Raw genomic sequence first — 23,397 nt, 5'->3', positions numbered from 1 at the left:
AATGTACATCCATCTCCTTGTTTCTGTTTTCTGTTTAATCTCTCTCCTATATGTTGCTGGCTCATTAATATTCAACATACAATTACCATACTGTGCAGAAATGCAAATTAAAAAGGACTAGTATCTATTAAGTTCAGGATATCTCTGGTCTAAAAAGTTACTAGTTACTAAAAAATAAGTAATAGTTCTATTTTTTAAATAAATACTAGTCACTATTGGAATAAGTACTAGTATCTAATGATTAAGTACTAGTATCTAATGAATAAGTACTAGTATCTAATGAATAAGTACTAGTAACTTTACAAAAGACACTACCTAAAGATTAAGCACTGGTAGTTAATGAATAAGCACTAGCACCTAATGAATAAGTACTAGTACTTAATGGAAAATATACTAGTGTCTAAAAAATAAGTACTAGTAACATGGAAAAAGATACTAGTACAGCCTATAGATTAAATGTTACAAAGGCTTGCCATATACCGGCTTGTGTGTGAGCGCCTCCCTTAAACTCACTCTAACACACTAAACACAAGTTTGGACAATTTTTATGATCTACGACTCTAACCACTTGAACATATCAAGATGTTATTCTTTTTTCTCTCTCTCTTTTTTTTCAGCCAGTCTAACTGATACGTGCTTTTAAGTGAATTTTCAACGGCATGCAGATGAATTAAGCAGCCGGGTGATCGGAGCGTCGAGGCTGGATCGCTCTGAAATCCAACCCGTGGATTGAGGCCTAAATTCCCAAAGCGGATACATGTACGTGTTTTTAATTACATAACGGGCAGAAATTTGGTAAACTATAACTGTTTTATTGCGTTTCAGGTTGTAGGTTTGATAACGCATCCGTTAACCCACGCAAATAGTGCGACGTTTGTGAAGGCTGGTCATTTGACAAGCAAAACAGGCTAACGCTAGAGCTAACTGTCTTTCAGGACGCAAATTCACACGACATGAATTAAAAACGAAGGCTTTTGTTAACAAATCATGTTTAAACCTATGATATTACAGAAATTGGTAATATAATACATTAGATACGTTTAGTTGTATTATAAAATGGTATCAAATGCTTGTTTGAATGTTTTATTTGAGAAACTTAATAAAATAGCTGTTTTTATGTATTTTATATGTGTTCATGTCTTTTTATATAGGATTGTGGTTTATCAGTTGACATGAGGAAAGAAGATACTGAACCGAGTCAGGACGGGTGAGTCATATAATGTTTACTTTACACTAATAATGTAACGTTACTCAAATCACTGATAATATGAAATAGTGTGTGTGTGTGTGTGTTAATTTTGTGTAAATAAAATGTCAATTATAGTGGATTAAATAATGTTCCATCATCATTCAGTGAAAACAGATATATTTGTGTAAAAATGAAACAACATATTATTCGGAACTGTATTTGATTATTCTAAATATATTTCAATATATTTTAAATGATTCAAAACTTCTTGCTGGCAAATGAGTAAAACCTAGTTGAGTTGGAGTATAAAGTCAAAGATTGGTAAAAATTTACTATTAGAAGTTAGTTTTTGGGTGCTGCACTGTCTGTGATCCGTAAATAAAGTCTTTTAATGTTATCTAATGATTCTTGTTCTAAATATGCTTGCCAAGATTTTTTGTTATATGTTACCATGAATGTTTTTTTCTGTAAACCATGGTAAAAATGCATGGTAGTCGTTATTTTTTGCTTAGAAGAATTAAACAGACACATTCTAATATACGAGAAAAAAACTGAAGCTTTCATTAAACTTTCATTGTTTTGATTGCTTGAAAACCCGTTTCAAATCCCAAGCAGTAGGGTCACACTGACATAATAACTTAATTTTCACAGGAACAACTCGGAGGAAGGAAAGTAGCTGCCCTTGCACAAATAAGGCCTGTTTTCTGTTGTTCATTTCTGTGTATGCAGTGCTTGACAGTGGGACGGGGCTGTTGTGCTCTTATCACCAGCTCGACACATGTTGGGAAGGAAAATCTAACTGTGGTTGATCTGATTTGACTTGTGGTTTGCATGTTATAGGCAGCTGCAGTTCGCCTCTCATTTAAGATAGCTAATCTGTATTAATGAAAGCTAAAGCCCCTGATAATGCCACTAAGTGCGTGAAATCCTCCAGAGACCCCCGCAGGCTAGTCTAGCCAGCGTTAGCGGAGGTATTTGCATTGAACCATCTGAAGTGTGCTGGACTTGTCAGGATCTTGCATCACACCTCAGTACTGTACTGTGACTTGCAAATAAGGGTGAATCATTCTGAAGACCTGTGGGGTGTGTGAAAGCATTCTGTGGTAATTCAGATCAAGCACAGGCAGGGCTTAAAGCTGTCACGGTGAAGAGCATCAAGAATACACTGTAGGAATGATGTCTTGTATGCAAATCCATGCATGTTTGCAGACGAGAATGCCGTTGCTATATTTGTGGGGTTTAAATGTCAAGAGGTAGTCAGACTCGTCTGATGAACTTGGGTCAGAGTTGCTTAGTGAAGTGGAAGTGCATGAGGTTTCGCTTGCTACTTCAGGTTTTTTACCCAGTTGTCTTGTTTACAGTCGACTTACAAGCAATTTTCAGATTCTGTTCTCTTTCTAGTGTGAGATTTGTTAGTTAAAGTGTGAGTTGCACATTTCAGAAATTGTTCAGTTTTATGTTATAAATTTGTGTTGTGTAACGAGACATTCAAGTTAGTACATTTAAAGGGATAGTACATGCAAAAAAAAAAAAGCTGGAATTATTTCAAACCTGTATGCTTTTATTATTATTATACTTTTTTATTATTTGTGTTTCAGTGGAGGGGATGATTATCACTGAACTTGCACTACTATTAAAAGAATTGGGGTCAGTAGGATTGTAATAATATTTCACAATATTGCTGTTTTTGCTGTATTTTCGATCAAATAAATGCAGTCATGAGAGACTTTTAAAAGGTGAAAATTCTTACTGACCTCAAACTTTTGAACAGTAATGTATATTTTAGTCTGTTTCTCACACAGAGAAAAAATGAGTATGCTATTTTGTTAGTAAGCGCAGTCGCACATAATATTGAATGCACACGTATGTTCATATTTTTTTTTCTTTCGCACGTTAATGCATCTTTTGGCTAAATTTCAGTGTAGAAATGTGTATTCCAACTTCTTCTCTGGTCCTTCTACATGTGATGACACAACTGTTCAAATCGCTGATCTGTTCTTCCACAGTTTTGCTGCCGATCGTTTGAGACAGGCCCTCCTCCAGCCCTGAATCCAGCATGACGGAGGTCCAGGCCACAGTTGAGTTCTCTGTGGAGCTCCACAAGTTCTATAATGTGGATCTCTTCCAAAGAGGGTAAGAACATGTTTTAATACCCTTCTGTTCCACTAAATATCTTATCCCAGAGAAAGTGTCATTCCAGGTCGGGTTGCACACACAGGCAAAATATTTTCAAGGTTGATCTTGCTTGGAAGCCACGACTAAAACAACAAAGAAATAGGGATGAACTGCATTTTAGCAAAGTTTGTTTAGTTTATGCAAAAAGAAGGTGGTGAACGATGGAACGTGTTTGTAATAAGATGTTTGGCAAATTTGGAAGGAAGTTAACAGTCAATGATATTGTTCCACATCCCTTTTTAAGTTACATTTATTTGAATGACACTTCTTGGTCTTCGAGTTGGTCATTTTGAACCTAATTGGTAAAGCCTAATTTGTTCTTGACATTGAAAATAAAGCTGTTTTGTTGTAAAATGTAATGCAGAGCACAAAGCTAAAACTCACCTTAGAAACTTGCAGCCTGCAACTCTCATCTCCATTTAGGCACTCCCTATTAGGGATGTAATGATTAACCTCGAGCCGGTTGAAAATCGATTAAAATATGTGACGATTCAAATCGGTTGTGATGCTAAACAAATCGTGATTCATTTAGGGGTAGGAGTTTATCTAAATTCATGTCTGAGGGGAGCTTACTATCTATAAAAAAGTTTAGATTGTATATTTTCTTTTCATCTTGCCTCTGGACAATGCATATTAAAGTTCATAAGTGCAGTGCTGCTTCGTTTACAGGGGAAACCAAGGAAACACTTTAAGCGCCACCTGCTGGCAGAGAGTGAATCTGCATCTCATTCAGCTCGTCCGCTGTTTCATGCAGATATTTTTATGTATAGTTTCACAAAACTAAAGTCAATCCATTCTGTTTTTGATTCAGAATTTTTTAATTATACAAATGAATTTAAATTAAAAACTTTAAAATATTTAAATGTTGTCATTTAGCAGACACTTTTATCCAAAGCGACTTACAAATGAGAACAATAGAACCAATCAAAACCAACAAAAGAGCAATAATATGCAAGTGCTATATTAGTATATTATTATAGTTATATTTTAATTTCACAAATAAATGTACAGCATTTTGTCCAAGCAATAATTAAAGGACACAATTTATTCATAATTTTTGTTAAAGGGATAGTTCACTTTCAAATTAAAATTTGGTATGTTTTAGCTTACCTCAAAGGCATCTAAGATGTAGGTGTCTTTTGTTTCCGCAGTTGTTTCCATTTTGATATTTTTAGGTCAAACCATTCTTGTCTGTGACTTACATAATGCAGGTCTATGGTCACCACCTCAAAGAGCATGCACAGAGAAGTCCAAATTAAACAATTCCCCATCGTAAGTACACTTTGATGACCTAAGACACGAAACGAGCGGTTTGTGTGAGAAAACGAACAGTATTTATATCGTTTTTACCTCTTGTACACAACCACGTCCAAGTGATCTGAGGGCACACGTGCTTCCTGGTGTGTGACATGTGCGTGTGTTCTGGCTTAGTCTGCGCAAGTGCGGAAAGCGCCGAAACTCATCTCTCGCACGTGTACGTCACTCATTGTTTACTGTTTACCACACGATACACCACCAATCTGCACTGTCTGAAATATAATGCAGTAATTGTAATGAATTAATTGGTTTATAATGCACCCTATAATAGTTGCGATAATAATAAAAATACAACACATTATTCACTCTATTGACCGCGTGCCATTAGGTCCCTCTGGCATTGGACGTCGCCTCCAGTTTATACGTGGCAAACTAAAGTCAAGTCACTTTTATTGTCACATCACAACAGCACATGTGCCTTGGTAAACACAACGTGCAAAACACTGCGGCTCAACAGCGGAGTAAACTCAGGATCTTCAGTCAGGCAGGTGTGTGATGCGATACTGTCAATGTCCTCGTCGTCGTCTTGTAGTTGTGGCATTGCTATGTTCCATTCGTGACAACATATGCTCTCCACTTCTGTTGGCATCTCACAACACTTGCTACTAAAACACCACCAATTTTGAAGAGGTCTCTGTCTCTCTGAGACGTGCTGCTGCAACAGATGCTTCCTCCATCGAGTACTTGATCTGTGTATTCTGGTTCAAATAAATATGGTTGTGAAAAAAAATTCACCGTTGTCTGTTGATATATCGAAATCGTCTTCCATTGTGATTTCCTGTACGTCTAAATATGTTTAGATCTTCACAGTAAAAGGTAACACTTCTGATATCTGTGTAAACAATGAGTGACATACACGCGCAAGAGATCACTTTCGGAATTTTCCGCGCTTGCGCAGACTAAAGGCTCGTTCACACACAGAACGATAAATATAAAGAGAACTATAAAGATAACGATATTAGCGTCCACACCAGCGAACGATATTGTCTGTGTATTCTAAGAGGACGCGCGTCTGCTGCTTTAAATTCTTCGTTTTCTCACACAAACCGCTCGCTTCATGTCTTAGGTCATCAGTGTGTACTTACGATGGAGAATTGTTTAATTTGGACTTCTCTGTGCATGCTCTTTGAGGTGGTGACCATAGACCTGCATTATGTGAATCACAGATAAGAACGGTTTGACCTAAAAATATCAAAATGGAAACTACTGTGGAAACAAAGACACCTACATCTTGGATGCCCTTGAGGTAAGCTAAAACATACCAAATTTAATTTGAAAGTGAACTATCCCTTTAAATATCCTTTTGTTAAAAAACTAAAATTGTGAATTGAATCGAATCTGGAAATCAAATCGCTAATCGAATCGTGAGTTGAGTGAATCGTTACATCCCTACTCCCTACAATATCATATTCACTGGTATTAATAACATGCTCTTACAGTGCTGTACAGTCTCTCTTTCATTCCTGCCATTGCTTGCCGGCAAGAGTTTCAGCTTCTCAATCTACATGTGTACCAGCTTTTCTTAGAATTCGTAATTAAAGAGTCTTCTCACAACTATTTCTGTTCAGGCACGTCTCACTTGTCTGGTTGGACTGTTTTGTTTAATGTTACACAGTTTTATTCTCCATGAGTTGTCTTGCAGATAGGGACACCTCAAAATACCTACCTAAGTTTTTTTTTCTTTTTAATCAGGACCCAAAATGAACCCTGACCCAGTTGCCAAATGAGGGTAAATACAACAGCCTTACTTGCCAGTTGGCTGTTAGCTAGTAATTGGAATATGTACAGTATGGTGCAGTATAAAGGTACTCTGGCTTGCTTGGTGAAATTTCATGGGCAAAGTCCAGTTATTTCAATATCTGCATATGTGAGGTTGAGAATATTGTATGAAGGAAAACAGTTCCCCATCCAGATTTCACTTGTGTATTGCAATTTTGTTACTTGAATTCGCCAGTGACCCTTTAATTTGTCAACTTGATAATGATAACCTTTAAGTCTGAACCTGTTTGTTGTAAATGACATGAGCGAATCAAAGACACTCTGGTGCAGGATGGTTGGCTTTGGGTAAGCAGTTTCAAGCTATTAAGGATGCACTTATGTATAGCTTTATTATGTATGAGCTTCACTAATGTGTAGATCATCTAGACAACCTGAATGCATATTCATATTTAATGTGAGGATGACATTTATATTAGCAGTGAATATCAGAATAAAATTGAGGCTAACTGCAGATAGTGCCAAAGAACTGACCAAGCATGCTATTCAGGTATTTCCTAAACCTAATCTCGCCTAGTCTTATGCTAAGCTTTGAAACATGGGCATTTCAACACACAAGAGCCTAATGGCCCATTGTTGTAACGTGATCTCTAGAGGCTATTGTTCACTATGAAAAGCCACAGTTTTATTCAGCACAGGTAAGAGTTAAGTCACAATGATATATACAGTTATATTTGCTGGATATCCAAAGCAAAAAAAAATTGTTATTTGTGATAAAATAGTTTAAAGGGATAGTTAACCAAAAATAAAAATAGTCATCATTTGCTTACCGTCATTTTATTCCAAACTTGTATGACTTTCTTTTATGTTCTGAAGAAAAAAAAATATATTTTGTAGAATGTTGATATCCAAACAGTCTCAGTTCCCATTTCCTTTCATTATATGTAAAAAAAAATTATTATATGGTCAATTTTCAGAGCAAAGGAAGAAACTCTAGTTTATTGTCAGTGCTCAGTAGGGTTGTTTGGTGTCAACACAGCAGTTTGCAAGCTCAGGTTAACATTCCACATATGCTGACATTGTCGCTGTGGGTCTAACTAAAACAGTAAGCCATTGGGTTTGCTCAGTTGTTTGACAGGAAGCATAATGCAACCGTCATTCTCCTCTTCAGCTCCTGCAAGGGGACTGGTTGTTTGTTCCTGTTCTCAGATCTGTTTTCCGGCCAGTTGGTTATATTCTTACCCATCTCCTCGCTTCCACATAAGTGCCTCTTTGTGCTTTTGATGTCATGATATTATTGTCAGAAGGATAATTGCAGCTCTATTTGGTTGCCTGAACTTCCTCTTTAATTGCAAATGCATGGGAGGATGGAGAACAGGATATAAACACGAGCTGTGTGGATACAGCCATGTTCAGGAGCTTTCTGATATGCTCCGTGTGTCCAGATTATTCAGCCGAGCTATGATGAGTATAAATGAGGAACTGAGAGGGTGTGAGATGTAAGATGTGTGATTTGACAGTCATAGTGGCTTTTTCCATTCTAAGAACCACAGAAAGAAGAAAAGCTGACCAGTTTCTTTAAAAAAAACAAAACAATGCAGAAACAATTTGCTTTCAAGAGGTTTGGTTGTGTTATTGGTTCACAAACTGCATTTTTCTGTTGGAAATTGTAAGTCTGACACTGGTTTTTTTTTTTTTTTTTGCATCACTAAATCAAATATATATATATATATTACACATAGGCTTCACTCAGTATAAAGAAAAATATTCAAGGCATCAAAAAAGGGTATTTAGATCTGCATTTCAGTCCATAATAAAATATATTATTTAATTTTGTGTTTGTGTAATAGTGAAAAAGTAGGTATACATTTTTAAAAATGTATAATGCTTTGCTTGAATTCTTAAGCTTATTTTGAACACTCTTTGTTTTCTTGCATGTGGTGACAGGTTTTATCAGATCCGAGCCAGTATGAAAGTGCCCCCACGGATCCCGCAGAGGGTGGAAGCCAGTCTGCTGCATCCCACAGGTAAAAACACTCATCCATCTCAAATGAACATGTCATGTCATGTCAAGATGCCATAGAAATATAAAACGAGGGACCAAAAAACATTAAGCTGGAAACTATGCTGCTAGCAGTTTGCAATGTCAGTCTTAGTTTTAATGTATGGATGTGTTCTGGATCATTGTTTGGTCAAATAGATTTTTACTGATGTCTCATTCCATTTTGCCATTAATGTGAGTGTGCTGAAGCTGTATTACTAAAGACAAATAAAATGTGTCAGCCAGGTAAATTATTAGTTTTACCTCCCTAGAGGTTTCTTCAGGCTGTGTATTTCAAAGGAATGCAGATTATCTTCAGTTATGAGAGATAATCATCTAACTTTCTCACAAATTTAGCCTACGGCTCTCTTAATATTACATCAACATTCACCTCAGGGCCTACAGTGTTTGACAGTGGGTTGAAAGAATCTTTGCCTGCACTTTAACAGACTCTGTGTTTGAGTTTGCAATGTCTTTCCCTGTGGTGAGAAGGTTTATTATCTGTCCAGTGATTTCTCATAGAAGTATCAGGGCAGTCTGTATGCTTGGATGTTTGTTTACATTTTTTTTATCTTTTAGCGTTACGTTTGAAAAGAATGTTGGTTGACATTGATAACAGTTAGATGCAAGATGCACAAACACTAATTAAGTTTCTCATTGACACCGTTGTTGGTGCACTTTGTCGAAATACAACGAGGCAGAAAGCTTTTCTGAGAACAGAACAATTTAAAATTGAAGGAATAACAGCAGTTATTTCCATTAAACCATTGTGCTGTTTTATTGATTTTATGTAGTTTTACATGGAAGAGTAGCACCTGTATTTCTGTGCTTTGTAATGCCCTTCGAATATGTTATCATCCCACAGGTTCAGATCTGGCTTTCCCAGCATCAGTTCAAGATGATGTGGTCTGCAGCAAAACCTTTCAGATCCTTTATAAAAACGAGGAAATTGTAGTCAACGATGTCCTCGTATTCAAAGTGATGATGCTGCTAGATGCAAAGAGGGTGAGCGAGTCTCATGACTCAAACAACATGCACACTAAGGGTTCAGTGATAAAATCTGCCTCTGTATGCATCACTAGTGATGGTGGTGATAGTATTTTCTTCCCCTGCAGGTGGAAGAGTCCTTAAATGAAATGGACTTTCAGATGTCGTTGGACCTGTACTTCACCGATGGCGACTACTCGTATGTAGAAGAATAACTGAATGTTTTTTTATAGAGATTATCATATAACATTTAATGAAGATTTTTACTGTTGCTTATTTAGGGTTTGGGATTTGAACAAACAAAAACTATTACCTAAAACAGTTGTGTCACATGATTCACAGTGTTTGTATTTGTCTGGGTTCAGGCCCGAGGACCAGAGTTCTCTCCAGAGCATCAGCAGTCGAATGCTGCATTTGCACTTTAGCCTTCACAGAGGCATCCATCAGCACGTCAAGGTCATGTTTGACTATTTCCATCTGTCTGTCATCTCTGCCACTATCCACGCATCACTGGTGGCTCTGCATCAACCTCTAATCAGGTCAGCAGTACACTGAGAACTGGACATACCGAACATAATAGTAATTTTGAATATGTCACATGCAAAGACAGTAGATTGAGTCATATAGAGTTGTGAGATGTGCTTCTCAGGACAGACAAACGCATAAAAAGCCTTTACAGTAAAGGGGAAAATACATTCAAATGGTGCAAATTATCAAAATTCTGCCTTTTTTTAAAAAGCAGCCGAAATGTGTGTACTGTATTTGACCGTCCGTGTTTGGCCCCTCAGTTTCCCACGGCCAGTCAAAAGCACCTGGCTGAATCGGAATGCTCCGGCACAAAGCAAAGACTCTCTCATCCCAACGCTGGAATCTGTGGTGTTCAGTACCACCTACGTCAAGCAGCTGTCCCCAGATGTAAGAATACATGCGCACACACACACAAAAATCCTTACTAAAACCAGTACAACATCTAATGTGCAAGAGAGCTAAAATGTCTACACACATAAAGAATAGGTATGGTCTTTATTTAGTGTTTTTATTTTTATTTTAGCTAAATGACTAAAGTGTATTTTTCATTTTATTACAATTAGTCTAAAACACTTTGCTGACATTGCATTTGCAAAGCAAAGTACAGATGCAGTGATTTTCTCATATCAGTGAGAGCTTTAAATCTGTCCATAAATAGACATCATGTAACTGAAAGGCTTGAGCTGTTACTGTAAATGAGATGATGTGATATTTGCATTACAGAAATTCCATTGAACATAGTGCGCTCTAGAGCCATTCTAGTTCACTTTTATAGCTTTATTAAATACAAAACTTTTCTCGAATGTAAAAGATTGTATCACTGAGGGGAATTGGTTATTATCAAAGTGCATAAACTCTTAATGCTCTTGCTGTTCACACAACGTTCAGTGATGCATTAAGATCTCTTTCGTGATTTGCAGGGCAAAACCTTCCTGGTATCGGATCAGTGCCTACAGCATGCCTACAGCCTTCACCAGAACATGTGTGCCAACTTGCTGCGTGCATATCAGGGTCTGTTCTGCTATTTAACCTCCCTGACCAAGAATCTGCCCACATCTCAGCGCATAGAGCTAGGTATGTAGTCCATTAGGGCTGAAATAATAAAAGTCTTGTTTCCAACCTGAGTTGGAAGGCTAAACTTATTTATTTTTACACATTTTTACACTGCACTTCAATTTTTGACCCTGTATAAAGCATTTTTGTAGGTGATTGTCATGATGTTTTGCTTAAATTTGTTTTGAAGGGTGTTGTTTTAACCAAACTTTACTAATTATTGTCATTTAACCAAACCTACTAATTGCTAAAGCCAGTTTAATCACTGAGCTTCGGTATGTGCTCTAAGGGCATGTGGTATGCACTACTATCCAAAGGTTCGGACTATACAACTTTAATGCATTGTTACTCAGCAAGGTTTCAATAAATTGATCATAAGCAATGGTAAAGACTTTGTTAAAAGAAAAAAAAATCTGTTTTAAATAAATAATTTAAATCTTTCTATTCATCAAATAAATCAAAGAATGTACTGTATCATTGTTTCCACAAAAATATTAAGCAGCACAAATGATTTCAATATAGTTACAAAAAAAAAAAAAACTTTTTTTGAGCAGTAAAAAAAATACTATTAGAATGATTTCTGAAGGATCATTATAAATTTTAAATTTAAAGATCATTTAAATTTTTATTTTATTTTGATCAAAAAAATGCAGCCTTGGTGAGCATAAAAAAAAATCCTTTTGACCAAAAGACTACAAGAAATTTGTGTGGAGAATTTAGGGAGAATATTTAGAAGATCTTAATAGAGGGAAAAATAGTATTATATATAATTTTCTTCATGGAACTATTGGAAGTACCTTCAGAGATGCTGAATGAAAACCCTGGGGCTAAAGAACAGAACTTTCTTCAAGGGCTTTTGAATTTTTGCTCTATAATATTTTTATATTGTGATTTATTTTCTTTCAAATTATATGTGATTGTTGATTGCATTTAAAAATGTATATCAATGTTTTGTTATTTTTATATATTTTTTCACAATATATACATTTTTGCATATTTCCTTCCCCGTACTGTTTATATATATATATATATATATATATATATATATATATATATATGTGTGTGTGTGTGTGGGTGTGTTTACTGTAAATGCATTGGATCATTTGCTTTCACATATTAATATATATTTTTTTTATATTATCAGAGCCCGTCAGATCACTGAATACTCACTCACACTAATCCACTCATTCACTTGAATAACTTTTTAGAGACTTTTGGAGACCTGCTGTTATTTACCTGCATATTGTATGCCTCCTTCTTATGTATGTATCAGTATGCGGATGCTTTTATCTTCTGTTTTTGTGTGTTTGGACCTCAGAACTAGTCTTTAATACGACTTTCCCTCCAGAACTTTCACCGTAAGCCCTCACTTACTCATTCAAAGCTAAACTACTCACCCCTTGCTGCTTCTGACAGTCACTGAACTTGCATGTATTTGAGGGTTCATTTTGAGCTCAAACAGCTAAAGGTGAGAGTGAAAGTTTTAAACGTGCCTATATGTGCAATCCCACCACTAGCCAAGCCCAGCATGCAGGTCCTTTATGAACGAGTTCTCAGAAGACCTTACCCTCGAGGCCAAAGTCACGTCTACATAGGTATGTCCCTTCAAAACCGACCCTCTAAATCGCTCCACATACCTCTTGCCTTTCATTCGTTTCTCTTTTTTTATTTTTAGCTCTCTTTCTTTCTTTCTTCCGTTTCCCCTAACGTGGATGTTTGTCAATGGCAAGTGTCCTTCAGTGAGGGAGATTTTAGATCAACTTAGTCCTTCTTTCCTTTAGTAGTATCTCAGATCTCAGGTTGACTTGGGATCAGTCTTATTGCTTGAAATTTGCTGGTATTCTGTGTCCTCTGACTCCTACTTCCTGTGCTGTTGGTCCTCTAGATCCCTCTCATGTGCTGTCAATCACAGGCTCTTCAGACAGACCTTTCTCTCTCATTCACTCTATGCTGCTCCTGTTGGAACAATATTTGAACTGCTCTTTTCTTTTCTTTTATTAGAGGAACTTGATGTGGAGGTCCGACTTGATGAGCTTTGTGAACAAGTCAAGGTATGTCATAGTTTAAAATCATTTAATGCAAAAGAAATGGAAAAATACAGAGCAGGATATTTCCCAAACAAGTAAACACAAACTTTATTAGAGGGTGTTTTTACCATCTGGCAACATCTGAAAAAACGGGATTTTGTTATTTTTCCGTTTTTGATCAGTGAAGAAACGTTTGGAAAAGTGAATCATCCAATAAGAGTTTTATAATTTATTTATTTTATAATATGTTCTATTTTACATATTTTGTGAAGATGTTTTTTGTTTAGAAAAATATTTTCTTTACATTTATTTTACCTGAAGTATTAAATAATCTAAAGTGTGTGTTTTTTTTTAATCGATTCCAGACATATCATGAACATATTGTGAATAATGTGTTTTGGTTATGCATCACATTTTTTTTTAAGTGTTTAATTCACTGAATTATTCAAGTAGTGAATAATGACTTATTCAGGTCATTACAGCTTGGTTATTTAATGTACAAAGGACACCCTGATGAAGGCATGTAGCCGCAACGCGTAGATGTACCTCTCACCAAAAGAGTTTTAACGTATATAGCCAGTGATGCAATAAAGGCTTTTTAACTTTTCACTATACAATTCGAGTGCCTTGGAGTTCTAGTTCTTAAAAATTTGGCTCTTTGTGTATGTGATCTTGTAGCAGAGGGCAGAGAGCCCAGATGAGTTGGCTGAACTGGTGAACATGAATTTGGCGCAGCTATGCTCTCTGCTCATGGCATTGTGGGGGAATTTCCTGGAAGTGGTGTCCCTGAATGAGCGTGTCTCTGAGCTGTTGGCCCAGGAGCACCATACATTACGGGTGAGCTCTCTGAGATTTCTTTTTACCATTGCAAATTCTACTTGCATACTTTAATTGCAGCACACTGTTGATGGACAAAATAAATGTGATTTCACACAAAAAAGTGCTAAGAATGCACAGAATAAGCATGTATGGTGTGTTTTAACATTAATTTGAGTATGTCAGAAATGAAATATATATATATATATAATACGTAAGCAGCACGTACTAGATCAAAATATGACTGAAAAGACATGATCAGAGCTGTTTTTATTGTTAACCATTTACATGTGTATCCCAGGGTTAACAAACTTTCAAGTTTATAACTGACCAACTTCTAAAACAAATGTATAGTTATCTCTGTAAAGAAATATGTAGCTTTGGAGCTGTTACTGTGATGCTGTACACACGCTTCCGGTGTGAATACTCTCACTAGTCTGCAGCTGCAGTGAAGATGAAGTTACACTGATGCAAATCTCAAGCTTTCGTTGTGAAACAGGCATTACATTCTGACACATTTTGTAAAGCAAAGATACATGAAATTGATGCTGCATAGTTAGAGGTGTTTGTGCATAGTATATTTCTGGCTTTATGTATGTTGTATTTATAATTTTTAGGTGCAAAGATTTGCAGAAGCTTTCTTTTGTCTTGAACACCCAAGACAGAGTGCACTAGCCTACCAGGAACTACAGTACGTCTTAAAATATCATTACTGTGATGTAGTTATTTTGCACAAAGAAAAGATGTGAATACTCATTATAATTCAAATGAACTACTTTATTTAACAGTGCTCACAGTCACCAACAGATGACCACAGCTATTAAGAACTCCTCCTACTTCTTGTCCTTGCCACCACTTCCTGTAGAATGTGCAGATCTTGATGGTGATGTGAACTCCCTACCAATAATCTTTGAGGACAGATATTTGGAATCAGTTACCGAAGGTATGTATAACGGCACTTCTGGATTGATAACGTGATAATCTTTGATTATCATTTTATCCATCAGCTCATATAAAAAAGATTTGTTCAAGTTTTAATGCAGACTTACCACCTTCCTGCATCGTTTAGCTCCAACCTACCTGACTAGAAGTTTCTAGTAAATCTGAAGACCTTAATTAACTGGTTCAGGTATGTTTTATTCAGAGGTGGGTAGAGTACCCAAAAACTGTACTCAAGTAAAAGTAAAAGTACTTCTAGAAATATTTACTCAAGTAAAAGTAAAAGTACTAGTCTTGAATAGTTACTTGAGTAAGAGTAAAAGAGTATTGGATAAAAAATCTACTCAAGTAGTTAGTTACTAGTTACTTTGGGTCATATATACTGAGCCTATTTTTATTTAGATATATAGATAAAATGTATGTAATGTATGTGTGCGTGTATAAATGTATATATTTCATCAGCCTTTACTCCAATTTATGTAATTTATTATAAAACCCTGTCTGTTTACTTAAGTAACAGATATAGGTATGCCATAACATATTTTTAATACGACTGACTTTATATTAAATGTGAATTTAACATTGAAAGTTAATGTGATATAAATATTGCTACTAATCTTTCATTGTTCAGAAAGAGAGCAAATAACATTTACATTATTAAAGATACTTTTCACTGACAGTCTAGATTTCAATCACTCTCAGAAACTCCCATTAAAATCACTGAAACTGTTAACACTGTGAAATCAATATCTTAATTAAAGATTCGTTCACACATCTGCACTTTGTTGTTTGTGAAGAGAGAATTTGCCAGAAAGAGGTATTCAGTCAGTGAGTGACTGAAGGAAGCACCGGCATTTCAGCGATGACTTATCGGAACACCTCTGATTGGCCAATGCTTTAATCAGCTCAAAAGAATCATGTGTGATTGGTTATAATGCGCAGTGCTGTAAAAACGCGTCTGTCTCTGGCTCAGCGCCAGCAAGCAATCACAGATCTGAATTTAGCAGCTGATGATATGACTTGCTGAACGTACTCGCAACGGTGTGATTGTATTAAAATTAATAAAATCTTAATCGGCTATTTTTTGTCTTTTGGAAGCTGCATTCAACTTGACTCCCCTCTGTTATAAGCCACACACGTAACGTTACAACAAAGTAATGTCACAGTGTTATCGTGTACTGTAATCAAATGTAGCCCAAGTTATTACCTGTTAAACAGTAGACAGCACACGCGGTGTTCATCTAATAAGGATCTCCATCGCTAGCAAATAATAGCCTTTGCAGATTTGCTTTCAATTCAGTGCAGTTCCAGTCACGTTTTCAACGCTGCTGATGTTAAACGTTACAACTCCGAGTGAACCGCTTCAGACGCTCAGCGCGTGCGGCAGGGAATTGAACGACTCATTCAAACTGATTCATGAACCAATTCACTCGTTTGCCAATTGGTTTGATCAAGCCTTTGAACAGAATCGACTCAAAAGAATGAATCATTCGCAAATGGGCATCGCTCATTGCCCAGAGAAAAGTAGACGGCGCGTTTGAAATAAACTGAAGCATTTATAACATTTATTGCATAAAGTAACGAGAGCAGCGTCGCCCACAGTAACGAAGTAAAAGTACAGATTTTTCCCCAAAAATTTACTCAAGTAAGAGTATAAAGTACCCATCTTTAAATATACTCCGAAAAGTATTAGTTACCCCAAAAACTTACTCAAGTAAATGTAACGAAGTAAATGTAACTCGTTACTACCCACCTCTGGTTTTATTAGGGTTAAGCCTAACTCCAGGAGCAAGACTGGACAAACCTTTGGGTTTAAGAAAAGCGCATTACAAATAAAATGTATTATTATTATTATTAAACCTGAACTAAATGTAGTGACTATGTAGAAAAGGGACAAGACCTTTGAAATCTCAAAAACAGCATGAACTAGCACAAACTGATTTAAGATAAACTAGGTGTGGCATATTGGTTTGGTTATGTAAATCATAAAGGTTCAATTCACTGTTATTTCTTTAATCTCATTTTGCACCATGGTAACAGTCCCAATAGTTAAGTGACTTTGGATAAATTGTCTGTTAAACGACTACTTACCATATTTTTTCTACCCTGAAGATCGCGATGGTCCATGGCTTGGTCTCCACAACAACAGGAGTGGCTCTGTGTCCACTAAAGCAGACAGGTCCAACTCAAAGGACTCTATTGCTAGTGGATTGGGAGGCCTTGGTCCGTACCCAGATAAGCAGCAAGCTGCCCTCGCCACGGCTTGGCCTGAGCAAAATGAGCCTCCCCTCAAATCCAAAGCCAAATCTATCAAGCTGAAGAAGAATGCCAAGACTGAAAATTCAAAGAAGCTGATCAGGCAAAGCTCCAAAGACTCAGTGATCCTCACAGGCTACAAGAACTTGAAGGTTCCTCATGGTGAACCAACCACCAAGTCCAAAGAAGTAGACACTCAGTGCAATCCAAAAGTCGAGCTCGATGACATAGGCCAATACATCTTCCAGAATGAAACTGCAACCACACATTGTGCTCCAAATACAAGTGACATTCAAGGCAACGTCGGTATCCAGAGCGACAGCTTTTCCAATCTTTTGAGTTTGCAAATGCAGGCTAGGCCCCAGGCTGGTACTGGAGCAGAAGCCACACAAAGCGCTGCTGCCAGAATTGATTTGACACATCCACCTGCTGGGCTCAGACATATAGATGTCAAGCCGAGCGACAAGGACCCCTACCAGGGCGAAAAGGTCACCATTCTCTTACCGCACCACTCGGATCCAACCGCCAAGATGGACGTTCCAGAGATCAAGCAGACCAATTTCTCTGAGTTCAAGAGTCGAGTTGGGGACGGTGCCATGTTCATCGGAGCTTGTGGAGCTGTGTTGAGGAGTGATTGTGTTCCTCAAGGCTCCTCCAGGCTCTCAGACTCAGGAATCGAGAGCGAGCCCAGCTCTGCAACACAGCTAGCCCCATTCTCTCCATCTCCTTTTGCTTCTACTAGCCTGGAGCCGCCAACAGAGCCGATTCTACAAAGTGCCCACCAGAGACCATCTCTTAGCCCTGCCTCCAGGGGAGTCACAGCGTTGGAGGGTCTGAATCCAGAGAGCACCAGCGGCATTAGCGGAGTCCAGTCTTCCCTCACCTCCATTAATTCACTCCCCTCGGATGAGGAGGTGGAGACAGAGGTCACTAGCAGAAAGTCCAGCATCCTGGTGCAGGAACAGAGCCTCATATTTTCAGGAGATTCTCACAACCTCATGTTATCGAGCTCTAGAGTTTTGACTCCACAAAAAGCTTCCATCATTCAAGGAGATGAGGACTCTGCTACCCAGTCCCTCTGTGAAAATAATGCTCCTGACAGGCCGACAGGATCTAGTGGGACCGATCTTCCAGGTGGTGCAGCTTCCGGGCCAGAAGCATGTAGTGAGCCTCAGACAACTGCCCAATCCAGTACATCGGTCACCAGCAGCACGGACCTGGTGAAGAAAGGCTTTGTGGAGAACTACTTTGGCTCGCGTTCCAGCACTGATATATCTGAGATCAGCCCACTGGAGACTGCAGCTGTAACGCTGGGGATTCAGACTTGCACAAATGCTCCTGACAAAGAGGATGAAGAGGAGGAGCAGGATCATGAGATGATTGAGAACGGTTACTACGAGGAGACCGATGGGTTGGTTTATGTTAATGGACTCCCAGGGGAGGAAGGAAGGTGTGAGGATGGGGGAGCAGAGGGACGGACCCTTTTTTATGATCAACTGGCATTGGAACAGCTCCAGGAAACCTACATCCCCTCAGCCGGCCTGCAGACACTGCCTCCTGGACCAGCACCATCCAGCAATGACCTGTGCTGGTACAAGAGCTCTCCCACTGCTCAGATGACAGTGTGAGTTTTCTTTTTTCCTTTCCTTTTTGAAGTTTGCCATGCATGAGAAATGAAAAAAAAAATATTGCAATTGTTTTTCTACTGCGAGACAAATTTTCAGGATTGTTTGACGAATAAAGGTTCAAAGGGACTGCATTTTTAAATAAAAAACTTTAACATTATTTTTTAACATTAATGTTATAAATGTCTTAAATGTCACTTTTGATTACATTAATTCACCATTACTGAAAAAAAAAAAGGTCTCGCATAGCCAAACCTTCAGACTGAGGGTCTTGAATTCATGGCAGCTTTCATTGGCCAAGGCCTGCCTGAGGCTTTTTGACCGACATGTCCAACAACCAATCACAGTTTGTTTCATTCATCGTCACATTTCGAGACATGGAAATGTCGCCACAATACCACATCGGTGTGTAAAAATCTTGAACGTATTTTAAAGATGCTATGCTTTGAACTTTAAATATTTTACATACTTTTGAAACTCCAGTGTTTAGTTGATCCCGATAAGCGCTCATCGTCACTGTTGTAAATACGGCGGCTTTCTTCTTTCGTGAGAGGGTTTGGCGTCACAGTATCTTTGTTTCCAGGCGTAACGTTAAAGAATGCGGCACACGTCTCAAGGAAATCCTTTTAGAATTCAACCAATCCGTAACGACTTCGACACTTCTGAAGTGTTTCCACTTTTGTGTCCCATATGCATCAGACGTTCAGCAAACGGTCCGTGGCTGAGACTACACTCGGTGTATTGATATTATATTGGTATATTGATGTTCATATTCATTTTAATGTGAAACAACAGCCATATAGCTTTAGGGATTGTTTAGGCTACTCCCCCAGGTAATGGTATCTTTATATAATTTTTGCAAAATATTTTGCAGTAATTTAATGCAGATTAATATAATAAATGTTACATCAATAATGGCAAATAACAGTAGATTTAAAAGATATTGCAAATGCTGTTTCACATTGCTTTTGGATCTTGTTATTACATTAAGACATTGTTAGAACAATATTAAAGAAAGCAGCATTAAAAGCTTAATTTTGCTTATGCATAATACATAGAAACTGCACATTGTAGATACAAGAACAAATACTTGAGAGTAGATTCCTGTTTTGTCTCACATTTTGAATGTGTGTTTGAATCTTTAGGTTTGCCCAAGCAAAAGAGGATTTGAAGCAACTAAATTTACCAGGCTTCCTGTACAGTGAGGTGGCAGATCTGGCGTCCACTGTGCCATATTTCAGCATGGATGAGGATGAAAACTGTGATGAGGGCATACATCTAATAGTGTGTGTACATGGTCTGGATGGTAAGCAGTCACACTCTAGATGTCAGTATATCCTATTTATAACTGAGTCCACATTTACAGATTCAGATTATCTTATAATGATTAAAACGATTTCTTTAGGTAACAGTGCAGATCTGCGTCTAGTGAAGACTTATCTGGAGATCGGTTTGCCTGGAGCTCGTATAGATTTCCTTATGTCAGAGCGCAATCAGGTAAGCTGCAGAACAGTCCCATGAACAAGCACTGGGCTTAGGGCACTTTCTAGAATTGTGAAATGAATTGTGTGTGTGTGTGTTTGTGTGTGTGTATATATATATATATATATATATATATATATATATATATATATATATATATATATATATATATATATATATGTATATATATATATGTATGTATATGTTTGTGTATGTGTACTGTATGTATGAAGTATATGTAAAATCACTGATAAAGAGTTGATAAATGATAAAAACCAATTTCTTTGGTTATTCAAGAATGACACATTTGCTGATTTTGAGTCCATGACTGACAGACTTTTGGACGAAATTGTGCAGTACATACAAATCTACAACCTCACGGTTTCCAGGATAAGGTAAGATCTTTTCCTCAAACTCAAATATAAGAGAAAGTAAAACTCAGCTATGAAAAAAAAGCATCACAGTATTTTTTTTTTTTAGACATTTTTAATGGCCCTGTCCAGTGTGATATTTCTATTAAATAAATTAAATACTGCTGTGCTGTCAAAAAACTAGACTAAAAACCCCCACACATGACTTCACCACAGAGACATGTTTAAACACCTGTGGCTCTTTTTGTCCTGAGCCTTGGTCAATTTTTGACTTTTGAGGTCTGAACCAATGTACATCATGGTTCATTCTGGCCTGATAGGCAGGCGCACTTGATCACCATCTTGCCCCACAAAATGACAAATAGTGTGAATTTAAAATGAATTTAAAAATGAAAGTGTGCCAGTTTGGCCTGGGCCTCTAATTGAATTTTAATTTGACCTTGTTGATAAATCGGATTTGAAAAATACGAGCTTGTCAAAGCTAAAACACATCTTGCCTCAGAATGACAGAATTACCATGTTGTCTTTAACAGTTTTGTGGGTCATTCTCTGGGAAATCTGATTGTACGCTCAGTGCTGGCGAGGCCCAGGTTTAAGTGTTATCTCAGTAGACTGCACACATTTCTATCTCTGTCTGGACCACATCTCGGCACTCTGTACAACAGCTCAGCCCTCGTCAATACCGGTAACCCATCCGCATCAACTCAGCAGTTTTCTGAAGACAGTCATTTATGAGCTATTCCTTTTAAACTGCTTTTAGGAACCACTTTTTCATTTTTCCTCTGCGTCAGGGTTGTGGTTTATGCAGAAGTGGAAGAAATCTGGCTCTCTGCTGCAGCTGACCTGTCGTGACCACTCTGACCCACGCCAGACCTTCCTCTACAAGCTAAGCAAGAAAGCAGGTGAGTGTGACATTATTATGCTTCCACCAAGCTGATGTTAGTTTGGGTTTCTCCATTTCCAAACCCTCAAACTCTGTTTCAGGTCTTCAGTTCTTTAAGAACGTGGTGCTAGTGGGGTCTCTTCAGGACAGATATGTCCCCTATCACTCTGCTCGAATCGAGATGTGCAAAACAGCCTTAAAGGACAAACAGACTGGTGAGAATTAAAGGAACAGTTGTTTTAAAACCATTTATTTACCCTCTATTTACTTCAAAAGTTTAGGGTCAGTGAGTTTTTATTTTTATTTTATTTTTAAGCAAGGATCGAGATCTTAGGGACAATGTCCAAGCTTTTAGGATTTTAATTGAATTTCACTGCGTCTAACAACATATTTCTCTCCTTTTCTCTCTCCTTTTTATAAATCTTTATCATCTTGTGTGATCAGGTCCCGTGTATGCTGAGATGATCGAGAACCTTCTACTTCCTGTGCTTCAGAAGAAAGACTGTACCCTGGTGCGTTACGATGTCATCCATGCGCTGCCCAACACCGCCAACTCCCTGATTGGCCGGGCAGCCCACATCGCCGTCCTGGACTCTGAGATTTTCCTGGAAAAGTTCTTCCTGGTGGCAGGGCTCAAGTTTTTTCAGTAGCCTTGCTAGACCAGAAGCGAATACCTCACTGCAAACGGATGTTTTTCTGGTTCTTTTTTCCTCACGGTTTTAAGTATGCTCTTGGAGTTAAAGCAAAATATATCAGTGTTATTTCTGTTGTTGATTTAGTTTCTATCAAGTCTGTTGTGAATGTAGAACTTCTCGTTTTTTATTTTTCTTCTGCCGTTTTTTTTAAAAATAATTTTAATGGTTTATTCATTATAAAGAAAATCAAACCTCCCAGGGTTTTTTTTATTTTTATGTGCAACATTAATTTTTACCATTTTTATTTAACAATTTATTCTACCTTATGCTGAACTGGAAATGTAGCTGCTAAAAAAACGATTAACTATTTATTTGGGGTGGAAATCCAGGTCATTTTCATGGTAAAAGCATGTTCACTTGAACGTTTTGGTATCTAGGGTTGGCTGGCATCCGAACTGCATAAACCATATTTTCTATTAAGAAAATGCCATTTGACTACACATTTTTTACAAAATTATAATTTTTTTTTTTTTACAATGTCAAAGGCTTCCTGAACCTAGACGAACGTGATTGTAGCTGAAACGAAGCAGCCTTGGACCGCGTGTAGATTTCATACTAAGTCTCTGGTGCCCATTGCATTTTCATGCACAATCTTGACCCAGCCTGGTGTTGGGTGGAGAAAACCAACGCTTAGCATGTTAGTATATATATATTTTTAATTATTACAGGGGATACAGGTAAATAATTAACAATGGGCCAAGTGTGTGGGCTAGATGGTTAGTCAGTTTAAAACAGCACATATACTAGTAATCAGATCACATTGTTGTGGAAAAGTAGGTATGTTCAGTTTCCTATGAAGGAATTTTTAGATGCTTGTGTGCAAAAATACCTACCTATAAGACATTAAAATTATCCTGTTTTTGTTTAAAGGGTTTTGTAACATGGACTCCACATTTCATTAAATGTATTCGCAATAAATGTTTTTTGTTCTCTTTTTTTAAATAGAAGCTTTGATTTCATGGATTACTGTATTTATTTTAAATTAAAGGAATAGTTCCAAACCTGTGAAAGCCAAGTTCCATAATGGTAGGTAATTACAATCCCCCTTGTACGTTTATTTGTCCCCTTTTGTAAATTTTGTATCTTTCAGTTGTGACTTGATTTCAAGAGATGACTTGTGCGCTTACCGTATATCATGTTTTTGTGTGTGTGTGTGTGTGTGTGTGTGTGTGTCATACAAAAGCATTTTGTCTTAAGTTATAGTGAACACTAATACAAGATAATGTAATACTTATTATACAACACACCACTTTTATGATACTTTTATTGTGTTTTTGGTCTTTCTATGAACTGTACT

At 37.3% G+C, this 23,397-nt stretch overlaps 1 protein-coding gene across 2 annotated transcripts; it reads left to right on the top strand.

Moving 5' to 3' along the window:
- Nucleotides 1-640: 640 nt before the first annotated feature.
- On the top strand, nucleotides 641-22,298 carry LOC132110479 (protein FAM135A-like). Of its 2 annotated transcripts, XM_059517116.1 has the most exons (22): nucleotides 641-759; nucleotides 1,152-1,207; nucleotides 3,196-3,322; nucleotides 8,345-8,424; nucleotides 9,304-9,443; nucleotides 9,554-9,624; nucleotides 9,791-9,964; nucleotides 10,214-10,340; nucleotides 10,874-11,027; nucleotides 12,524-12,601; nucleotides 13,008-13,057; nucleotides 13,712-13,870; nucleotides 14,467-14,540; nucleotides 14,638-14,792; nucleotides 16,901-18,668; nucleotides 19,815-19,975; nucleotides 20,075-20,166; nucleotides 20,449-20,546; nucleotides 21,056-21,207; nucleotides 21,314-21,424; nucleotides 21,507-21,620; nucleotides 21,850-22,298. In XM_059517116.1, exons 3-22 carry the CDS (start codon nucleotides 3,246-3,248, stop codon nucleotides 22,053-22,055), a joined length of 4,041 nt encoding a protein of 1,346 aa, XP_059373099.1. In that variant the 5' UTR covers nucleotides 641-759; nucleotides 1,152-1,207; nucleotides 3,196-3,245; the 3' UTR covers nucleotides 22,056-22,298. The 2 variants fall into 2 exon arrangements, with proteins under 2 accessions (XP_059373099.1, XP_059373100.1); XM_059517117.1 differs by lacking the exon at nucleotides 12,524-12,601.
- The last annotated feature ends 1,099 nt before the right edge of the window (nucleotides 22,299-23,397 follow it).

The sequence above is a fragment of the Carassius carassius genome, chromosome 30, assembly GCF_963082965.1.
Source record: "Carassius carassius chromosome 30, fCarCar2.1, whole genome shotgun sequence".
NCBI classification, from domain to species: domain Eukaryota; kingdom Metazoa; phylum Chordata; class Actinopteri; order Cypriniformes; family Cyprinidae; genus Carassius; species Carassius carassius.
This window is presented reverse-complemented; position numbering and strand designations above follow the sequence as displayed.